The following is a 21,233-nucleotide window of genomic DNA, read 5'->3' on the forward strand; positions in this document are numbered from 1 at the left end:
TAGATGTATCAAAATATTATAATATAAAATAATCAAATTACAAATCAACATTTAAAATGTAGGCCATTTACCATGTATTGGCTTATTGATTAACAAATAGACCAATTAAAATATGGTTACCAGATCGAATCTCCCTATCCTCATTTATAGTTTATATTGCCTTTATAACTCATTCGCAAAAAAAAAAAAAAAATAATATAAGTTGTTAATGACCATTCGATATTTGCCTAGAAAACCTTTATGATGTAGGATTGTAGGGCTTAAGATAGTGAGAGTGAAATTTAAAAGAACAATTTCTTTGGCTTGAAAGCTGCTTGATTTGGCCTTGGATTGTTTTAATAGCATTTTAATTTCAGTCTCTTTCCCTTTCTTTTTCTGCATTCCCTTTCTAGTATGAAGTTTCTATTATTCCTACAACTCAACCACCATCATTTCAATGCTTAGCTTAATTCAAAGATTAGAAAGTTTAACAAGTAATTAAAGCCTAATAATTGCTTCTTTTTTCGTATATACATATTCATATGTTGTTTTCCGATCCCCCTTTAACTTTTGTACTAATCACATATCACTTTTTCTACAACAGAGTAATGTGAGTGAGTACTGTGCTAGACATGTGCAGGTGTTCAAATGTCAAACAAAATTTAATTTTCAAGTGTTTTTGGTCTAAAATGAAGTGTCTCCACGACTAGCCTATTAATAGTACGTGTAAGCAAATCCAACATGATATTTGAAAAGAAATGAAGAGCATGAATAACATGATTTTAATTAAAACTTCATGAATCATTATTGTCAGAATAATTAAGAAGGTAGAAGATTTGGATAAGGGAAATTTAATTTCATTAAGTCAAGGGAGGCCAATAATCAGAAAATACAAGTTTCTCTTAGTAATAAACAAAAATTGTTTATCACATGAAGTTTTCATAAATAAATCAACAACTTTTTCATTAATGTGGTGACTTCTATAGTTGATGGTGATTGGATAAAGTTGTTGATGTATTTACGAAAATGACATGTGATAAACAATTTTAATTTTTGTTTATTACTAAGAGAAACTAGGGCAAGCTCGCCAATAATGCATGACTTAGATCGAAGGAGTTAAAATGATTTGAAAAAAAGGGTTTAATCTGCAAAATGGAAGAAGAAAGTCATCATGGATGACCACAAGAGATAGATTCTCGATTCATGTGACTGACCCCATCCTTAAGAAATTACGTTGTGTTGTTATTGTAAGTGGGTTTTATATGGATGATCTATAGAACACTTGGAAGTTTTTGTGGAATCTGATAATTAGAAGCTAACATCCTAACAATTGTGGCAAAAATTTGTTGACAACTTAGCTTACATATGATAAGGGCATCAGTCCTAGCTTTCCAAGCATTGGGTTGGAAAAAGACAGCTCATTCATTACAAGTTCACAACTTCCATCTCATTAAATAATATGTTTGTACAATGTGCTGATAATTGTTAGTCTTGTTCTTATGCAAGTACTTCAATTTAAATCAAACAAACATTATTTAATTCAGTTAAGGGTAACACTTTTTATGTTTTATGCTTGCACTATAACATTGAAATCAATCAGTTAAGTCCTTACATGATCGATGAATTTGGGTACTGTAAAAGTTGGTTTTTGGATCACTATGCTTGTATTTTCGAGTTATATTTATTTGGGTTTTGGGCAGATTTTTCGTTCTAACAGGGTTTTTATTACCGCAATTATAGGGGCATAATACTTGTCTAGCAACAATTTATTCTTTTCCTGTTGTTGGACTAGATCATTTGTGCACAAATTAACTGTAGATTTTGATGTTGATCGAGTTGAATAGACCATTATATTTGCAGAAGGCCAGGTAAAACACGAAACTAATCAACTTATGAAGCGGATATAGGATTATTAAAGTGGCTGTCAAATTTACTAGTCTAGTAACATCATCTCAGGCCCTTAATAGATCCGCCTATGACTTATGACCAAATATATTACGGAGTATACAAAATGAAGGGATAAAAACGACTGTACAGTCATCAGAATGCAGGTTGATTATTCGAGCTAGACTTATAGAAAGTATGTTAATTGATTAGATACATAGCTAAGGGATAACCTGCTTTAATTTTCTGGTGTATTTTCTGCAACTTTTGTCTTTGAGAATTTCGACTCATAAAGACTCAATCATGGAATTACAGAAGCTTGATACATTATTTATCAGACAATATCTACAGAAAATAACACACCTGATTCTGTTTTAATGTCAGAGACATTTGATGCAAAAGGAAAATTATCCGTTTTCAACGGCAGCCACATTTGATACACTTTCCAGACCTTTTGAGCTAGTGAGAGACATGAGAGAGTACTAAACAATTTACGCGCATTGCGAAAATTTCTCCTTGAAAGTGTAAGTCAAGAAATGGAAGTCAAAGATAGGTTTAAGGCAGTCCTTGCAGTTAGTTTCACATAGCTTCCTGTACTTATATGCTACATAACAACTTAACAAGCCTAATGTTTCGAGTATTATCACAGTTTAGAGTTCTGAGAATTTGCTTCTGAAATCTTATGATGTAATTGTGTTGTGCTATTTTTTTCTCTAGGATCAATTAGTCCCATCTCTTAAGGTACATAATACACATACTTGTGTTTAGAACTAACAACTATAGATCGTTCTTCATATACTTTGTATATCATATCTTATCATTTCCGGTGAAAGATCTAGGCATAAGTAGGAATATTTTTTTTCAGGGTCAATGATCTTTTGTTTAATAAATTATTATCAGTATTATTATTACATCCAAAGCATCTGTAATGGTATCCAAGACTCCAAGAGTCAATTTTTCGATATTAAAATAATGCTACTATTAATTAACAATTCTACACTAAGCAAAGTATGTATTGTAGTGAATGATTCCTGTGGAATATAGTAACTTCATTCTAACATCAATGGCTGAAACTGCAGCTAACAATGATACTCCAGAAGTTGGTGCTTTAGCTTCAGAGTGTTACCATACATACGACGTGGTTATAGTAGGAGCTGGGATAATAGGCTTGAGCATTGCCAGGCACTTTCTACTTCATTCTCGCCTATCTGTTGCCATTGTTGATGCTTCCACTCCTCTCTCTTCTGGTGCAACCGGTGCTGGTATGTGTTAACTAGTACTCTTTCCATAGACTTTGCGTGGTCTCCAAGACCAAACTTTGATCAATGTTTTCTCTTATTAGATAGTCGTATAATCTTGAAGAATATACTCATGTGACAATACTTCATTCAAAAATCTTAATATTGACTAATTGTAGGGCAGGGCTACTTATGTATGATACATAAAACACCAGGAACTGCTCTGTGGGATCTGGCTAAAAGAAGCCAACAATTGTGGCAGATGTTTGTCGACAACTTACAAGATCAAGGCATTAGTCCTCTGCAGTCAGTAGGATGGAAGAAAACAGGTCATTGATAAAGATTTGTGATTTACTGAAAATTAGTTCACTCGCGGTAAAATTTTAGTGCATTCAGCATCATGTACAGAATTCGTATGTACTAGTTCTGTTTGGAATAATGTTATCTCACATGGTTATGATGTACACTGCAATGCTGCATGAAGTTTAATAAGCAGTGTCTTAGTTATAGCTGATAGCGAGTTCAGATAATTGGCAAAATGGATCTAATGTTGTAAATTTGGTGTAATGGTGTGATTAGTAACATGTCTGAGACGAACAGTTGGAGATTTAGTGATTTCATGCTGTTTTTGTTTTAATCAGGCAGTGTGTTAGTTGGTAGAACCAAAGAAGAAACCGAGCAACTGAAGATAAGGGTGCATCAGCTATCTAATGCAGGACTGAGAGCAGAATACTGGTCTAGCAGTAACCTACGGCTTAAAGAACCAGAACTTACTGTTGGTCCTGAAGGTTGTGCTGCATTTCTACCAGATGATGCCCAAATAGAAGTGCATAGTGCAGTTGCTCTAATCGAAAAGGTTCATTTTTAAAAAATACACACTTATGTTTCTAGGAAATTCAATCTAGCTTTCAATTTGCCTACTAATTTGGTATGATTTCAATAGGACAACATACACTTCATACCACATAATAGATATGCCGAGTTTTATAATGATCCAGCTGTATGTTTGATGAGGTGAGAGTTTTTCTTCTCGAAAATACATATTGTATTTTAATTCTAGGGACATTCTAAAGATGGCATGATACTGTCACACTGATCATCTTTATGCAGATCTAGCAAGGATGGAAAGGTTGATGCTGTTAAGACTAATAACAATAACATTTTACATGCCAAGGAAGCTGTTGTTATTGCAGCTGGTTCTTGGACTGGATCATTGATGCACAATTTAGCTAGAGATCTTGATGTCACGATTAACGTTCCAGTACAGCCTAGGAAGGTAAAATCACTATAAGCTTATCAACGGAGTAAAATGCTTAGCCTAGAGATGAGCGCCTTTTTGCTTTGTTGGTTTTTTGCAGGGTTATCTACTTGTTTTTGAGAATATTAAGTCTAATCTTAGACTCAATCATGCAACTATGGAAGCTGGCTATGTTAATTATCAAAGAACATCAACTGAAAATAGCAGCAAATCAACTGATATTTCAATGACAGCAACGATTGATGCAAAGGGAAATCTTCTTGTCGGTATAAAATTACTCAATATGTACTCCATGATATATACTTCCTCTATGAATTGTGTACACTATTGAAATGTTGCAAGTACATGCCAATGAACTGTAATCGTTAATAGACATGTTCGATCTCTTACTGTCATCTGATATCCTATGCTAATATACATGTTTTAGGGAGCAGCAGACAGTTTGTTGGATTTAATGGAGACCTGGACATGCATATTGTTGAGCAGATATGGAAGCGCACTCAAGAGTTTTTCCCTGCTTTGTGAAACATCTCCCTTGAAAGTTTAAGTCAAGAAATGAAAGTTAGAACAGGGTTTCGCCCTTACAGTAAGTTCCTAACTATAAAGATCAAAAAGACTCACTCCGTCCCTAGATAATAGGCCACATATATGAGTTCCTAGCGAGTTTAATATAACAATCCTCATTATTATGAGAGGAAACAAATTACTCAATTAGAAGCGTGTGGCCTATTAAACAAGAATGGAACGAGTTACAGTTTATATAGTTTTCAGTAACTTCTGTTTTATACTCCATATATAACAAGTGCTTATAACATATTAATGCTATGACATATGAATGAAGTGCCTGATGGAAAGCCGGTCATTGGGCCTATTCCTTCCATGCCGAATGTATACCTTGCAACCGGACATGAAGGTGGAGGAATCAGCATGGTAAATTACTGTTTTTTCAGCAGAATTATGGAAACTGAAAAATACATCAGATTATGTAAATTTTGGTAGATAAATTGACTTTTTTATGTTATGTTCAGGCTCTTGGGACAGCTGAACTGATTGCAGATATGGTATTGGGAAATTCCTTGAAACTTGATCCTACGCCTTTTGCTGTGGAAGGTCGATGCTGTTGAAAAAAAAATTCGCTTCGTATCCAAAATCCAAGAATGTTCTTGATTTTGCACGAAAATGAGCTGATTATGTTGGGATCTTTCTCATAAAATTTTGTTGTTTAAAGGGCATGTATCAGTATAACAGTTTTGAGAATTTGCTCCTGATGTATTAGTATGTGATTGCATTGTGATTTCTGTCAAGAATCATATACTTCTCTTATTTTCATCGAGCCTTGTTCTCTTCAATTATTTTGGTTAAATTTAACAAAGCATCACTAATTAAAATTACATTACAAAGGTGAGCTTTAAACACCGAATCTCATTGAATGAAGATCACACTCATTACCAACTTAGCTAGAAATAAATAATGTTATACCTATCACGTAAAAATACAAGTACATATTAAAATGTAGAATAAAAGGAAAAAATCTAAAATAATTTATTGTTATCATTGTAACAAAAAAAAAAAGTCACACTCCGAGTAACATTCCTAATTAATGAATTAACGATAAGTATGACACGCACTAATTAATGAATTAACGATAAGTATGACACGCATGATGCTCTGGTGTGTTAAAAAGCAAACGACGCCGTAAAACAACCAGTTTACAAGTTTACAACAACTCCGATTCGCCCAATACGCTCTTTGCTCCTGACTGAGGAGAGATACTGAACAACTAACTGGTGGAAATTCATTCACTTCTAGGGTAAATTTTCCCTCCATTTTTTCGCCTTTTCGATTAATTTCTGCAATTCTTTTGCTTCGATTTATTCTCGCAATTTTATGATTTTAGTTGTTCTTTGTAATTTCTCCCATTTTCATTGTATTTTGTAATTTCTGCGATATTGAACATGGAAATTTTGGGAATTTTATGATAGGTTTTCCAGATTATTCTTTTTTATCGTTTTTTGTTTGATTCTCGTTAATTTTTTTGTTTGTAACGTAGATGAATTGTACCATGTTTGTTAATTCTTTTCTTTGTCGATTTTTTTTGTGATCAAATTATGTCGTTCAATTTTAATAAAATGCAATTTTAACATGGGAATTCTTATTATGTACGGGTGATTTCCAGGTAAATTAACCCTTTAAAATCATTTTATAACCCCTAATTTCTTGTACTTTAAGTCGATTCCCTTATTTACAACCAGTTCTGATTTTGTATTGTTTTCATGGAAAATTTTTAATCATTATCATGCTAGTTTTAATGTTGCTGATGATTTCTAAGCTCCGATTGCATCATAGAATTTTGAATAAAAAAGGGTGCTTTACTCCATTCGTATGATCGTATCTTGCCAGCTTAAATTGGGTGGTTTATTTTGTTGGCATTTGTTTAGCTGATCTATTTCTTTTAGAGGGAAAAGGCTTAAATTCATAGTAAATTTAGTAGGCTACAGTTAGTGGAAAATACTGATAGATTGTTGGTTATCCCATTTCCTGATCATCACGTCACCTACGCACAATAATACAGTATTGTGCTTCAAGATCTCCAAAATATGTGTGATTTTCAAACCTCTTCAGGAACCAAGGGAAAAATGCAGCAGTCGAGCCTAAATGTAATGTAACCCCTTGGACGCTTTATTTCAGTTCTGAACCCTGAAGTAATTGGCTGTGTGTGCATCAGATAGTTCCTTAATTTATGCAATTTAGTTATATATAATTGTGTGCAGAAATGGCCGGGCTTGCTTGCTTCTGAGTTCTTACTATGTGCTTTCCTGAAAGATTAACATGTACAATTAATCCCTTCTTTAGTTCTCTTCAAACACTCTGGTTGCCTCTTGCCTGGCAAGCAAAGTGACTTAACACCTTTGTGATATGTAATTGCTACAACTCCCCAGAACTTTATTTTGGTTGCAGGCGCTAGTACATTTACTTGTACATTATGGAGCTGAATAAATTCAAAGGATCTTTTGAGCACGTGGTAAAGAAGCGAAAATTATCATCTTCCAAGTGTCATGATGTGGTTGATACTATCAACCATGAGCTTGAGCATGCTTTATCAAGAGTGCAATCAGATCAAAACCTTACCGTTCCAGAGGATCCTAAATCCATTTTGAGGGATCTGAAGTCCAAGCTTTCTGATTATGGCTCAGAAAAGGAGCTGGAAAACTCACAGAAAGAGCTGAACTTACATCTCAACAAGTCTCAAAAGCTCCTTGAGAAAGTACTGAATCCTGATATATCTAAGGCGAACGGAAAGATTGACTTTGATGTTCAGACAATTAATCTGATTATCATAGATCATCTCTTTTTCAAAGGCCTGTTTGATATTGGAGACTGTTTAAGTAAAGAGGCAGTTGTCCCAGAAGTTAATGTGCTACGATCTCAGTTTTTTGAAATGTCCCAGATTCTGGAGGCTCTTCACAGTGAGAATTTACAACCTGCCTTTAACTGGGTCTCTGCCAACCATGAAAAGCTCAGAGAAAATGGTTCAAGTCTTGAGCTGAAACTTCATCAGGTGCGATATGTGGAGTTACTGAAGCAGGGAAGCCAAACTGATGCCCTAGAGTATGCCAAAAACAACCTTGCTCCTTTGGCTACTTTGCATATGGATGAGGTTAAAAAGCTCATGGCCTGTCTTTTATGGATAGGAAAGCTTGATAAATGTCCTTATTGGGAAAAGTTGGCTATGACTAATTGGAAAGAGTTAGCTGATGAACTATCACAGCAGTTTTGTGTGCTGTTAGGCCGTTCTTGTCGTCCACCATTGGCGGTGGCTGTAGAAGCAGGATCTGAAGCGTTGCCTATTCTCTTGAAGCTTGTGAATCTGAAGGCTGTGAAACAGGATTGGCAAGGGATGGAGGAGCTTCCATTTCCTGTGGATCTTGGAATGGGTTTTCAATTCCATTCGACATTCATATGCCCAGTGACTAGGGATCAAGGAACTCCAGAAAATCCCCCCATGTTGCTGCCTTGTGGACATGTGCTGTGTCGGCAATCAGTCATGAGTATCTCCAAGAATAACAGCAGGACCTTTAAATGCCCATGTTGCCCCCGTGATAATATAGCAGTTGCACAATGCAGGCAACTGCATCTACCATGATGATTGTATAGTCCTTTTAGTTACAGTTGTCTCATGCGTAGAGATTCAGAGAACAGATATCTCAGGATTAGAGTATTTGTATTTATCAAATGGCAATTCTCGTTATATAAAGCTAGTAACAGTTCACAGCCCAGTTGGTATGTTTTGAAGTTACATTTCTGATGTACAGTATATTTTTGTCAATGCTTATATTTTGTGTAAATAGTGAAGTGATATCCCTATGCTTTTTTTTGTTTTTTTTTTTTTTTTTTTTGACAGAATATCCCCGCTTGGACACAGTTGAATGAGTTGATGCACAGTGAAAGCCTTTCGAGGCCACACTGTCTGTTGAAATAGACATAATATACGAAGTATAATTCAAAGTTAAATGAGAAGGGCCTGATAAATTCGGAATTGTTAAGGGTTAAACGATTTTAATTTTTCATCAATGCACTTGTTGAAGTTAGTTGTTGAGAATTCAGTGTTAAAAATACACCAACTATTTCACTAGTACGCCGCTAAGCCAGAAAGATTGATCGAGTTTTACCTCATTATCAACCTCCCCCTCCGGCCCTCCCCCTTCACAGTAGCCTAAGCCAAAACTAGTTAGGTAAATCAGTTGAATACCCCTCCCATCCCACTAGAATTGCCCGATTATTCGGTTAGAGCTTATTTTGGGTCAAAGACATAGGTCGGAGACTCGGAGGGAGTAGTCGGAGTGCCTATCTTTCTTCGAACTTGCTACAATGTAAAGTTTTAACATTTAGTATACTTCGTAGTAAACTTGCTACAATGTAAAGTTAAGTGTAAGCAATATATGAACATAATCCCCACTAATTGAGTTCAACCAAATGGATTGACATTAGCATATTTAATGGAATGTTTCAAACTAAAAAGTATACTCCATAAATAGTAACAATATTTGTATGAGAACAGAAAAATCTAAAATTCAAGAGAAATCTGCAAAAATAGCTCCAATTAAAGGGGAGCAAGCATTGTTCATAATCAACATATTCAATGAAGTCGAAGATAATCAAACTACACAAATGGAGAAATAATCCCCAAAAATTCAAAGAACCAAAAATCAAACAATTCCTCCAATAACACTAATTATAAGGGGAAAACCCCATGATTAATTTCTTCAAAGTAGGAAATAAAACATCAGAATTACTCGATTTTAACTCATCTTTCTGAAAAAAATCTGAACTTTCATTCTCCTTTGAATCATTCATCACAAACTCTTCAACCAAATCTTTAACAGATTTAGGTGACAATGGATGAAAATTCAAACCCCAATCAGAAACAAACCCTTTAACCAAACCCAATTTATCATCTGGGCTCAAATTCCTCCATTTGCTCATAACATCATCTGGGTTCATATCAAGGTAGTTGCAGAGGTCAGAGAAAAGCAGCTGTTTGCTTATCTTCATAGCATTTTCTCTCTCCTTTGACTGGGTATTTAACTTATTGACTTCTGCAGCAAAGTCTGAAGCTAAGTCTGAATCACTGATTTTGTTGAGTTTATTTGGGTTGTTGTCTCCTCTGCTGAAACAGAGGAAGGTTTGAGATTGAGGGTAGAAGGAGAGAGAAAGAGGATTTGTTGAGGGTTTTAGAGGGTTTCTGAAATTGGGGAGAGGAAGAAAGGAAGGTGTTTTAAAGGAGAAAGACATGATTTTTCGAAGGTTTGAGTTTTTTCTTGAGTTTGGATTGTGATGAATGAGTGACTTGCTTAAATGGTGGTTATTATTGGGCAAATAAGATAATAACATATTGACAACAATTTTATTTTTTTTTACTGAGTCAATTAGGTTAGTTTCAAGCTGAATTTTAGGTAAAAAAAAAATTGAGCTTGAATTGGATGAAGCTGTTTCGGTTGATAAAATCTTACTAGAGACTTTAGACTTTGTTATTTTAACCTATAAGGTTACAAGTTATAACCCTCATTGGAAACTCTTCATGAGAACTTATTTGAATTTGTTTAAACTCGTTTTACTGGTTTTAATTGAACTTAATAATCATAGATTGTTAATCTATGGTCGACATGAACCAAAACATCAACAGAATATTGAAAAGGAACGAGTTGAACATAATAGCAAGATGCTGTTGCCAATCAGATAAACAAATTTTCACTGTGATAATGTTAGAAGTTTCTGAAGTCTCACCAGTTCATTACAGTATTGTATTGTTGTTGCCTACAAAAATTTACTTCATATTTTTAACAAAGTGGAACGAATCCGAAAAAGAAAGCCTCTACATTTTCAGGGTAATACTTCGTATTACTAAGTTAGCATATGTATAAATGAAAGAATTAAGCCTATAAATCATCTAGGACTTGTGTTCTATTACAGCTACAAGGACTCTGCAACAGCATATCCAAGGTCGTCCAGCAGACTTAACCTAATCTTCCGGCAGACCAGTTATGTGAATATGTGAAATCTGAAATATATAACGCAGTCTTCAGCCCAAGATATAAACTTAAGCAGATGAAATCAGATGTTGAGCTTCCACATCGTAATCAAAACCTGTTCGGTGACCCTTGAACTTGCCTGACATTGTAAGCACCGGATATCAAAACATTTCAAGGGAAGTTGTCTAACTAGTCTTGAACAGCAAATACCCTTTCAGACCATAAGAAAATAGGATTTCTGATTTCTTTTCTTGCTAAAATGGTTCAAATTCTATTCACATTGAACACTCAATCCCCAAAATTGTAGCGAATCAATTCTGATAATATATCAACCCAAGTGTCAGGAAGACCAGGAAGGCACCAATGCATGCAATCTTGGCCCCAAACTGCAACGGCATCCTTCTTTCCAAGCCATATTGCTGGATGAGCATCTGCTCGGTACTCACTCAGATGACTCAAGTCGAGCTTTTGAATGTTGCTTCCTCGTAATGCCTCATCAATCACTTGATTAAGCTCTCTTGCTTCTTTGTTGACTCCATTGTTGACGGGATCAAACCACAAATCAAGCTACATGGGAATTAGTTCTTTTGAATTCAAGGTGAATTGCCATGAATCAACAAGAGCAACTGGAAAAAGAAAGCCTAAAGCAGTCCAAACCTGAGGTTCTTCAAGGGGTTCATCAAACAAGCAACTGCCGTTCTGATTCCACTCTCCACCAAAAAAGTGCCTTGGTGACTGCATCCGCCAAAGTTTGAGCCTAGTGTTAGGAACTTCCTTTTCTATGTATGATATCATACTTTTCAAGACAACTTTAAGCCCATCCTGAAAATCAAGGGAGGGGAGAATAGGCCTTCCATTGTGATAGAACACAAGAGGCGTCTCTTTTGGGAATTTATGAGGGCCCCACCTAATCAGCACAAAATTGTTTGAATATAAACCATGTTAAGAAGTGACTCAACAAAAGTGAAGAAACAAAAAGGAAACCAAATAAATAATGCAATAAAGCTGAAATATAAAACAGCCTCACATTATTTTCTATGATGTTACAATAGGAAAACAGGGATCTAAACTGATCCCCCAAACAGGTGAGAATAGTTACTATCTGCATGTACTATCACATTGATAGCACCAAATCAGTGTGCCTTAATTCATTTGGTATACTTCCTCCGTTTCTTTACAGTTGCAACACTTCCCTAAAATGGAAATGTCACAATAGTTGCACACACTGTAGAAGGAAGGTTTTTATGGTGAAAATTGTATTATCACCTTTATTAAAACTCATGGCCCACTTGATTATACTCCTAACAACCTCATAATCCCATTTTAAGTGTATTATATCATGTGAGGTCCACTTTTCTTAAAATACCGTGATAAAGTGTATGTTGCAACTATAAAAAAAATGGAGGAAGTATAACTTAACGAAATGTAAATGGCCAAGAAAACATAAGATTACCAATGGCCAGTGTTAAGGACGAGGACATCATAAAATTTGGTGATCTGGACCCATTCATCTGCAGGAACATCAACGTCCACTCTATATATGCCTTTTAATCCATCCTGGTCAGACTCTTTTGGCTGCCACCTATACTCAGTCACACATACACAAACAGGTTATGTTTTGCAAAAAATGTCAATATCAGAAACAAATCACCACAACCTAAAAATGGTGTTTATAACTGTTAAATTAGGCAGAAATTTGAATTAGATCAGAAAAGAAAAGCGACAATAAAAAAAAAAAAAAAAGAGAGAGAAATTCAAGTCCAACCCCTTAAGTAATTCATCACCGTGCAAGAATTTCTCTTAGAATAATCCAAGTCAAACTGTCTCAAGATTGTAAAGTTCTCCGCTCATTCACTTTCTCGTTCAATTAACTATCAGGGTGCATAATATAACCAAAATCTTATATCAGTTATTTGTATGGAGGATGTTTTGATTTCTGTATACAGTCTGCTGTAATCAGCAGGTAACATAACAATAATAAGCATAAAAAATATTTACTAGTCACTAGTACAATTACCACATGATTCACATCATGAGATGCCAGCCCAACTTCTATCAATAGAGGATGAAAAATTAAAAAAACTTCTAGCATCTAGATGAAAGGACTTCTACCAACACAATGTCACATAAATCATAAATAGATAACTTTAAGAGCTAAATTAGCAATGCCTGTGGAGCAATAACAAACACCAAAGGCAGGGACAAAAGACCAATACCATCCAAGGCTTCCTAGAGAGTTGTTTAAGTTACTCCCCATTCCTATCAATAATTGATAGATGAATTTGGCAAAGTCTAGTAGAGCATCTCTCTACTGAAACAGCTTGTGAACTAAGGCTTATTGCTGACAAAGTTCACCAGCTGCTTCCTATGCAATCTATAATTAGCTGAAAGCTATAATTAATGAGAGAGGAATCCTCCTATCTCTCAAGGTTGTGAATTAGTCCTTACTCCTTAACGTCACCTTATATGAGCTATAATCCCATAAACCAATTCCTGCAGGCTACAATTGAAACCTAGACCTTGGTACACACAATTAAGGCCTCAGTTAAACCAGTATTTCACTATTTTGAGCCTTGTGATGATTCAGAATGAAAAATAATACATATGAGCAAATCTTGGTTATCACATTATTCCATCTACTGGCCACTTCTGCCCTCAAAAGCTATGCATTCCTTGTTCCCGTCAATTCTTTATAACCACTCTAGCACATCTAAGAGTTTCTTAAGAATATCAACCCTAAAACTAATATTTTTCTAATGCTATATCATACAGTTTCTTCTATCAATTAATAATACTTCCCAATCACCTAACTTACAATGAAGCTTCACATCCCATTAAAAAATTATCTTTGCACGCTCATGCCTAAGACATTAAGACATACACCATGCTTCCATCCTAGGACATATCATTTGATCACCTTCCAAATAGTATCACTAAGAAAATTTTGTTCCACATCTCAAGAGATTAACTTTGAACCAACTATGGTCAAATCCATCTACCAAATTGCTAAATTACAATGGATCTAAATATGATATCGGCCAGTTACACCATTCTGATAAAAATGAGGTTTCATACTTTCATATAGAGCTCATGATACTTGCTCTCCAAACATTGTCACAATTCATAATTACCTTCCTACACTAACAAGACATCAACACATCATAAAGTTTTATCAAAGCATCACTCTTGCATCACAAAATTGTCATATACATGTATAAAACCATGTTGTAAAGAATGTAACTTCTAAAATCCATTAAAAAAAAAAATGTAATCATAATTTCAAATGAAGAAGTGATCTTACTGATATTTAGCATTCAATTACTTCTAAATATATTCTTTTCAATATTTGTTAACAGTGCACATTTATAGATATTTTTTATAATAAGTAAACAATTATAAATTATTGGAGGGGAGAGAAATGGAGGGATTAAATTGTAAGAAATTCATCTCTCCATCAACAGAGATATTATATTATTACTATAATAAATTGAACTATTGGTAAAAAAAAAAAAAAAAAAAATGTAATCATAATTTCAAATGAAGAAGTGATCTTACTGGTATTTAGCAAGCAAAACAGCGCGGTGATAAGCAACAGTGACATTAAACTTAGGGAAATAAGCACCTCTCCAAGCACCCTTCTTTTTCCACTTCTTAGCACCATTATCAGCAACCCTCAAAATACACAAAAAAGCAACCAAGAAATTCTCATTCAAAGAATCCCCAATAAACCCAATATTCTTATTTCTCATCATACCTAGAAACCCAAATGGATCAATCTGATTCAAATTGCAATTCTCAGGCACCCATTTCCAAGAATTAATCATACCCATTTTTTCTCTCCTGTTTCTCAAGCAATTCCAGGCGTTTCTGTGAAATGGGCAAGTTTCATCATACATGGGTTTTCGATTCGGGTCGGATACCCATCTCCCCTTGAAGAAATTGCATTGATTTAGAGAAGTAAAGTGGGTTTTTTGATCGGGTTCGGGTTTGGAATGGGAAATTGGGAGTTGTTTGGGAGAGGAGAAAGAGAGGAGAGAAGAGTAGAGGTAAAGAAGGATGAGAGTTGAGAAGATTAGAGATGTGAAGAGAGTAGTGGAGTTTTTTAGATGCATTTTCATTGGAGTTCTTTAATGGCGAAAAGTAGAGGAGATCAGCCACTGTTATGGCGTAGGAAAAGGAAAGAGGACGAATTTGGACTGCGATTTCCTGGTGAGAGCATAGTGATTCATTAAGGATCTACAATGGGGTGGTTCGGTTTATACATGGTTCTGACCACTAAATAGGACTCTCGGGTCTTTAGATAAGAATGAAAAGCATCTTGATTCTCTAACCTTGTTAGGTTCGGAAATGCTTTTAAAAGAAAAAATTGAAAACTTAATTACACGAAATTTACTCATTTTTGAACACTTTTGAAACTCTATGTTGAAAACTCAAGTAGTAGTGGCGGTGGGGCATCCTAGATTCGTAAAACATATGCGTTCATTGATTGGCTACATAAGGGCTCAGGAAGGTTTAGAGTCAATGACGGGAAACGTTTTTTGTAGCTGGTTAGTTGATAGTTAAAAGGCAAGGTAAATGGTTTTCAATTACCCAAGTTGCATCTCAAGGTCTTAGAGGTCCATGGTAAGCCTTTCGCCTTCTAACTTTTTTCAACTCTAGAAAAAAATATTGTACACAAAATTAGACTATGTTCAAGACTTGGTGTTGGAACTCAAGCGATGTTATGGGGCATCCCAAAGTCATAAAAGGATATCTAAGACCATACACGCCCATTAACCGATCACATATGTGAAGGTCTTAAATCAATGACGAGAGGTGTTTCTGTAATAGTTTCAATTGAAAGTACTTAAAAAAACAATGTAAATGGTTCTAACTTCCCAGAGCTCTCACGTTGCACCATTGTTGATGTTTGTTGTTTACAGTGACACGGTGACACCTACCAAGGAAATATCTAAAGACGCTTTATAAATCATTTACTTAAAAAAGACATTTTCTTATCCATTCTTAATTTAAAACAAAAATCTATAATTTCCAACAAGCTAATTACCACAAATCAAAATCAAATAATTCAATTTTCTTCCCAAATAAAATCCAATCATCAATCACACAAAGAAAGAGACGAAGCAAAAATTCATTGACCACCCATCCAAAATTCCAAATATCCAAAATTCCAATGTATTTGGAATTATATTAGAGAATCCACTTATTATTATTATTGACATGACCACCGTTGCCATTACTCTTCCACCACCTTTCTTTCATACAACAACACCATCACATTCTTCTTCCATTTCTTTGGCGGCTATTCTTCGTCCACGATTTTCTCTCTCCTCTCTTCCATCAATTCGTTGTATTTCTTTATCTTCTGGTGAGCTTTTCTTTTTCTCCATAACCTTGTTTTCTTGATAAAAATCCAATCTTTTTTTGATTTTTTATTTTTGGTGAGCTATTTTTTCTTCCTTTTAACCTTAAGTTCTTGATAAAAATCCAATCTTTGTTTCCGGATCATGCATTTTAGATATGTAAATTGCCCTAATTTGTGATTAAAAATGGTTTCTGCTGTTGGATTTTTAGTATTTTTGGTATTTGATTAATGGGTATTTTATGATTTCTTGGCTTTTTTTTATTGATGGTTCTGAGGTGTTGATGATTAATTCAATGTGTATTAAGCTGATTAGGTTTATTTCACAAATTATTTGTATAATTTGAGTTGTAAATAGGTTTGATTGGAAGAAATGATTGTCATAGTCAAGATGTCGCTTTCTCATTTTTGGTGTGCTAAATGTGCAAGATTTGAAAACAATGGAAGTGAATTAATGCACAAGACTAACTCCTTAGGCTCCATGACTTAACTTGACAACTTAAGTCTTAAAGTATTTATGGACTCCTTTCAAAGCAAATTGTTGGAATTTTAGAATCAAGAGATGCTAGAATAGCCGGGGCCATTGTCCCCCCGATTAAGAGATTGAGGGTTCGATTCTTATCTAACCTTTGCGCCTTCCCTTCAAACTGAAAAAAAATGATATATATATATATATATATATATATATATATATATATATATATATATATATATATATATATATATATATATATATATATATATATATATTAAGAATATTCTCTCCTTTTTAAGGAAGTTCTCTTATTTCAATTCTCTATAATGCCTATATGGATTGTTAGCTTACTATACCAAACAAAAGAAAGACAGCTCCTATTAGATACACCATCTGTACATAACATAGAAGCATATTCTTTCAATTAATGTAACAACAATCCGTAATTCCAATTCGCCTAGATTGTGCAAGAGCATATTCGTTCAATTAATGTAACAACAATCATTAGGGGAGCCAATCCACAAGGCGCATCCAATTCCCCTAGATTGTGCTAGATTTGCTGGTAGTGTGCGTAGGACATATAACAAATATTAGGCTACTGGCCATCTTGGCATATTCTTGCAATCAAAACTTCGTCGGATATAGATTAGGAAAATGCCAGTGGAAAGCACGTTGCTCTCGGTAATTTGGCTGAATTTTAGAATAATAGAGAGCACTGGCTCTTATTCTATGGTAAATGATTACTAAAAAGTCTAAAATAGTTAGATTGAGGCCTTGTTACATTGTGGTAAAACTCTGGCATTTGCTTAATAATTTGTTTTATATGTTTCAGCTGTAAGAACTGTCAGTTCTGCAAGCTGATATTATTTTCTTCTCTTGATGTATTTATATTCTTCTTCCCATTTTGATCGATGTTTTTATCATGGGCTTTAACTCTTGTTCATTCACTTAACCATGTTCTACCTTAATTCCAGCCATGGACAACGTGAGCAGTCCAAGTTTATTTCCACTGCATCATTGCAAAGTTATTCACCTGGTTGGTGCCTGTATTTTTCTTACACATGCGAATCTTCATCATGCCATCATGGGTTTAAGGATGCTATTTTTTTTCGCCTTTGTGAAGTCAAGAATGTTCTCTTGCTTTTTGTTTGTGGTTTTGTACACCATGAATTAGGTGAGGCATGCACAAGGACTTCACAATATAGAAGGCGAGAAGAATTACAAGGCATATATGAAACCTGAATATTTTGATGCTCCCTTGACTCCGTTAGGTTGGCAGCAGGTAACAAAAGTATCATGTATGCCTCCTATGCTAACGAGTATATTTGTTTCTTGCACAGGAAAAAAATGTTATTTTTGAAAATTAATAATTATATTGTCTTTAACAATTTTTAGAAACACCAATGAAACTTTTGTTATTCATGCAGGTTGATAATTTACGACGGCATGTTCGTGATTGTGGCCTCTATAATAAAATTGAATTAGTCATAACATCCCCTTTGCTAAGGTAATATCTTTGGGACCAATATACAATGCATAATCCACTTTTCTCATTTTAACCAAATTATGCATAAGGTTTGCTTAGATTTTAACTGTGGTATTCTTTTCTTTTCATGCCTATTCTCCCAAGGTAAATTTACACTCAACTGGTACTTTATCTAGTCAATTCTGACTAGCTTATATCTACTTATGGAAAAAACTTAAATATTAGGCACGAGAAGAAGATGGGGGTAACATATTTCAAAATTTTAGGGATAGCCATGATCTCAAGAACGTCTGTTCTTGCAATCTTGTTGCCTAAGTCACGCAAGTGTCTTATTTTTGTACATGGCTTAGATGAAGTTATTGTTTTATTTCACTCCTCTACTCCTTGTGCTCTGTTATCTTAATGACTTGATTTTAGCCATTAGTCTGCAAGCAATAATGCTTTTCTATAACAAATTTAAGAGTTAGTAAAAAAGATAAAAAAAAAAAGGTGGCCAGTATACACATAATCATATCTTGCATATGAAATGTATGAGAATCTGATTGTTATTGTATGCAGGACTTTGCAAACAACAGTTGGTGTTTTTGGCGGTGAGGGCTATACTGATGGGATGGACGTGCTGCCAATGATGGTGGCAAATGCTGGAAACAGTGACCGTTCTGCCATTTCAAGCCTAAACTGCCCACCTATTATGGCTGTTGAGCTTTGTCGTGAGCATTTGGTATGTTCTTAAATGTTACTGTTCCTAAATATTGCACCATTTGCACTTTTGAAATTATTCACATTCCAGACATATTACATGTTCTCTGCATTGTTTATACCACAATCCCACCAAATGTACTCTACTACTCGGTTACCTGATATTCTATGTCACTATGGTTGCCTTTTAGTTAGAGATGTACATTTCTCTCGAGAAACAGGAGTGTTTACTGATCATCTCTATTTTATTATTCTAATTTCAGGGAGTTCATCCTTGTGACAGGAGGAGACATATTCAAGATTATCAATGTCTTTTCCCTGCTATTGACTTTTCACAGGCAAGCACTCTTTACATTCAAATGCATAAGATGGAGAGCAGACTCTGATGAAACGTAGATATGTTTCTATACTTGCAGATAGAAACCGATGAAGATACATTATGGAAGGCTGATGTTCGGGAAACCAAAGCAGAAGTTGCAGCTAGGGGAATGAATTTCATGAATTGGTTTGTACATGTAGTAATATGATATGTGTGAATGGTTTTCTTATGCTGTTACTAAATACATGCCTCAATATCTTCTAGTAATCCAGTCATGGACTGTTATGGGTTGCATGCCTACATCATCCACCAAAGTTATAAAAAAATAAAATAACTGTGAAAACATGACCTTCACAGTACATTTTTTTTATTTTATTTTTCAAATTTTTTTTTAATTTGGAGTTGATTTGTCATCTAGATCATGTGAATAGTTTGCGCTTCTGGTTTCCTTCACATTATGTTTTTTGCACTTTGAGTTACTTGAGCTTACACGATAGTAAGTTTCCTTGAGGAGCATTATTTGAGCTTACACAATAGTTAGTTGAGTAATACATATGAGCATTGTTAGTTATTGTTTCTCTGGATTAGCATCTTGTTTTGCCCTTGACAATAAAAGCTTATCACCTTTTTCATGCCATGGCTCTTGCCAGATCCCCACAAACTGAATACTTTTCTCAGATCATTGTTACACTGTTTCAGATATTACAGTCTTTGCATAACAAATGCACGCTGCTTCTTTCCAATTGTCTTACACAGGTTACTGACAAGGAAGGAGAAGGAAATAGCTGTTGTAACTCATAGTGGTTTTTTGATGCACACTCTGAGTCAATTTGGAAATGACTGTCACCCTCTGATGAAGGATGAAATAAGTAAACGGTGCGTGCCATCTATCCTTTTTATTGCACCATTGACACTTATATGTTTCAATTATCAGCTATACTGGTTTGCTTCATATTATGTGACAATTTCACTTGGACCAACTTTTTACTGTTATCATAAGTTGTATTCTTTATGGTGTGTGCAATCTAGCTCGAAATTGATCTTAGTTTCTGTATGAGCTAAGTTATCTGTTAAAACTCGTTCCACATCAATAGTGGAAGGACAATGGAGAGTGATTCCTTTTCGATAATGTCCATACAAACATCTACCCATCTATCATAGCACTGAGTCAATGGCTTTGTCTTTTCTTGCCACTTTCTAACTCTGATATTAAACCTAAATTACATTATCTTTTATACGTTGCAGCTTTAAAAACTGTGAGCTTCGTTCAATTGTCCTTGCCGATAGGAAGTGAGTTCTTTGTTATACTATGAGATATTCCCAACTCTTCAATTTCTGGGTGAGTTCATTAGCTAACTATAGTTGGTTTTCAGTATGATAGGGTCTAACTCTAATGCACCAGTCACCAATTATCCCGGCAAGATACCAGACGGGCCTGATCTTCCTAGTGATCTTGCTGATGAAAAGGAAAACAGTCATTGCTGAGTAAGAACTATCATAACTTACACTGATTTTGATTAGATAGTTTTCATTTCAAACTTACATTCTAGTCTTTTTTTATGCAGATCTGTTGGATGGATGTTCATGCATTGTTCTCGTCCAACAATTTGAGATTATGATGATATTTGAACGGTAAAATATTGGGAGTGGCAGCAGACTCAAGGTTGTTAACACCGAACATGGAAATCATACCGAGAAGTTTAAGGGCCTGTTTGATGATGACGAAATGTTCTTTGAGACACCTCTGTTAAATTCAACATACTTATTGATATTCGGCTGATGTTGAGAGTTTTAGGCATTCTGCAGTTATATTAGTTCTATGAAGGCTGAATTTTATTTATCTTTCTCTTGATAGTGCTGTGTTGATATATTTGCAAAGGAATTTGAACTATATTGACATGGTGTGGATTCAAAATGTACAAATTTATCAAAAATGTTTAGACTTCAAATATTTAGTTCTCATTTTCGAGTTGTTTAAGCCTTATAAAAATCTATAACTATAT

The 21,233-nt window shown here is 34.7% G+C and overlaps 3 protein-coding genes and 1 pseudogene across 4 annotated transcripts; 3 read left to right on the plus strand and 1 right to left on the minus strand.

Moving 5' to 3' along the window:
- The first annotated feature begins 2,926 nt into the window (after positions 1 to 2,926).
- On the plus strand, positions 2,927 to 5,919 carry LOC110740146 (annotated as a pseudogene).
- Positions 5,920 to 6,032: 113 nt separating this feature from the next.
- Positions 6,033 to 8,734, plus strand: LOC110740034 (protein RMD5 homolog A-like). 2 transcript variants are annotated; one of them, XM_021920519.1, is made up of 2 exons: positions 6,033 to 6,169; positions 7,318 to 8,734. In XM_021920519.1, the coding sequence occupies exon 2, from the start codon at positions 7,343 to 7,345 to the stop codon at positions 8,501 to 8,503; it is 1,161 nt and encodes a 386-aa protein (XP_021776211.1). In that variant the 5' UTR covers positions 6,033 to 6,169; positions 7,318 to 7,342; the 3' UTR covers positions 8,504 to 8,734. The 2 variants fall into 2 exon arrangements, with proteins under 2 accessions (XP_021776211.1, XP_021776212.1); XM_021920520.1 differs by having other exon boundaries at positions 6,081 to 6,169; positions 7,299 to 8,734.
- A 1,871-nt stretch (positions 8,735 to 10,605) lies between these two features.
- LOC110740035 (protein trichome birefringence-like 12) lies at positions 10,606 to 15,169 on the minus strand. Its single transcript, XM_021920521.1, has 4 exons — positions 14,445 to 15,169; positions 12,343 to 12,471; positions 11,547 to 11,796; positions 10,606 to 11,456 (listed from the first exon to the last, which is right to left on the minus strand). The coding sequence occupies exons 1-4, from the start codon at positions 15,005 to 15,007 to the stop codon at positions 11,178 to 11,180; spliced, it is 1,221 nt and encodes a 406-aa protein (XP_021776213.1). The 5' UTR covers positions 15,008 to 15,169; the 3' UTR covers positions 10,606 to 11,177.
- Positions 15,170 to 15,897: 728 nt separating this feature from the next.
- LOC110740038 (phosphoglycerate mutase-like protein 1) lies at positions 15,898 to 21,192 on the plus strand. The gene is made up of 11 exons (XM_021920524.1): positions 15,898 to 16,257; positions 17,701 to 17,762; positions 17,901 to 18,008; positions 18,154 to 18,233; positions 18,771 to 18,933; positions 19,175 to 19,249; positions 19,328 to 19,416; positions 19,987 to 20,106; positions 20,476 to 20,520; positions 20,604 to 20,715; positions 20,796 to 21,192. The coding sequence occupies exons 1-10, from the start codon at positions 16,110 to 16,112 to the stop codon at positions 20,713 to 20,715; spliced, it is 1,002 nt and encodes a 333-aa protein (XP_021776216.1). The 5' UTR covers positions 15,898 to 16,109; the 3' UTR covers positions 20,796 to 21,192.
- Positions 21,193 to 21,233: the final 41 nt, after the last annotated feature.

The sequence above is a fragment of the Chenopodium quinoa genome, unplaced genomic scaffold (genome assembly GCF_001683475.1).
Source record: "Chenopodium quinoa cultivar QQ74 unplaced genomic scaffold, ASM168347v1, whole genome shotgun sequence".
NCBI lineage: Eukaryota > Viridiplantae > Streptophyta > Magnoliopsida > Caryophyllales > Amaranthaceae > Chenopodium > Chenopodium quinoa.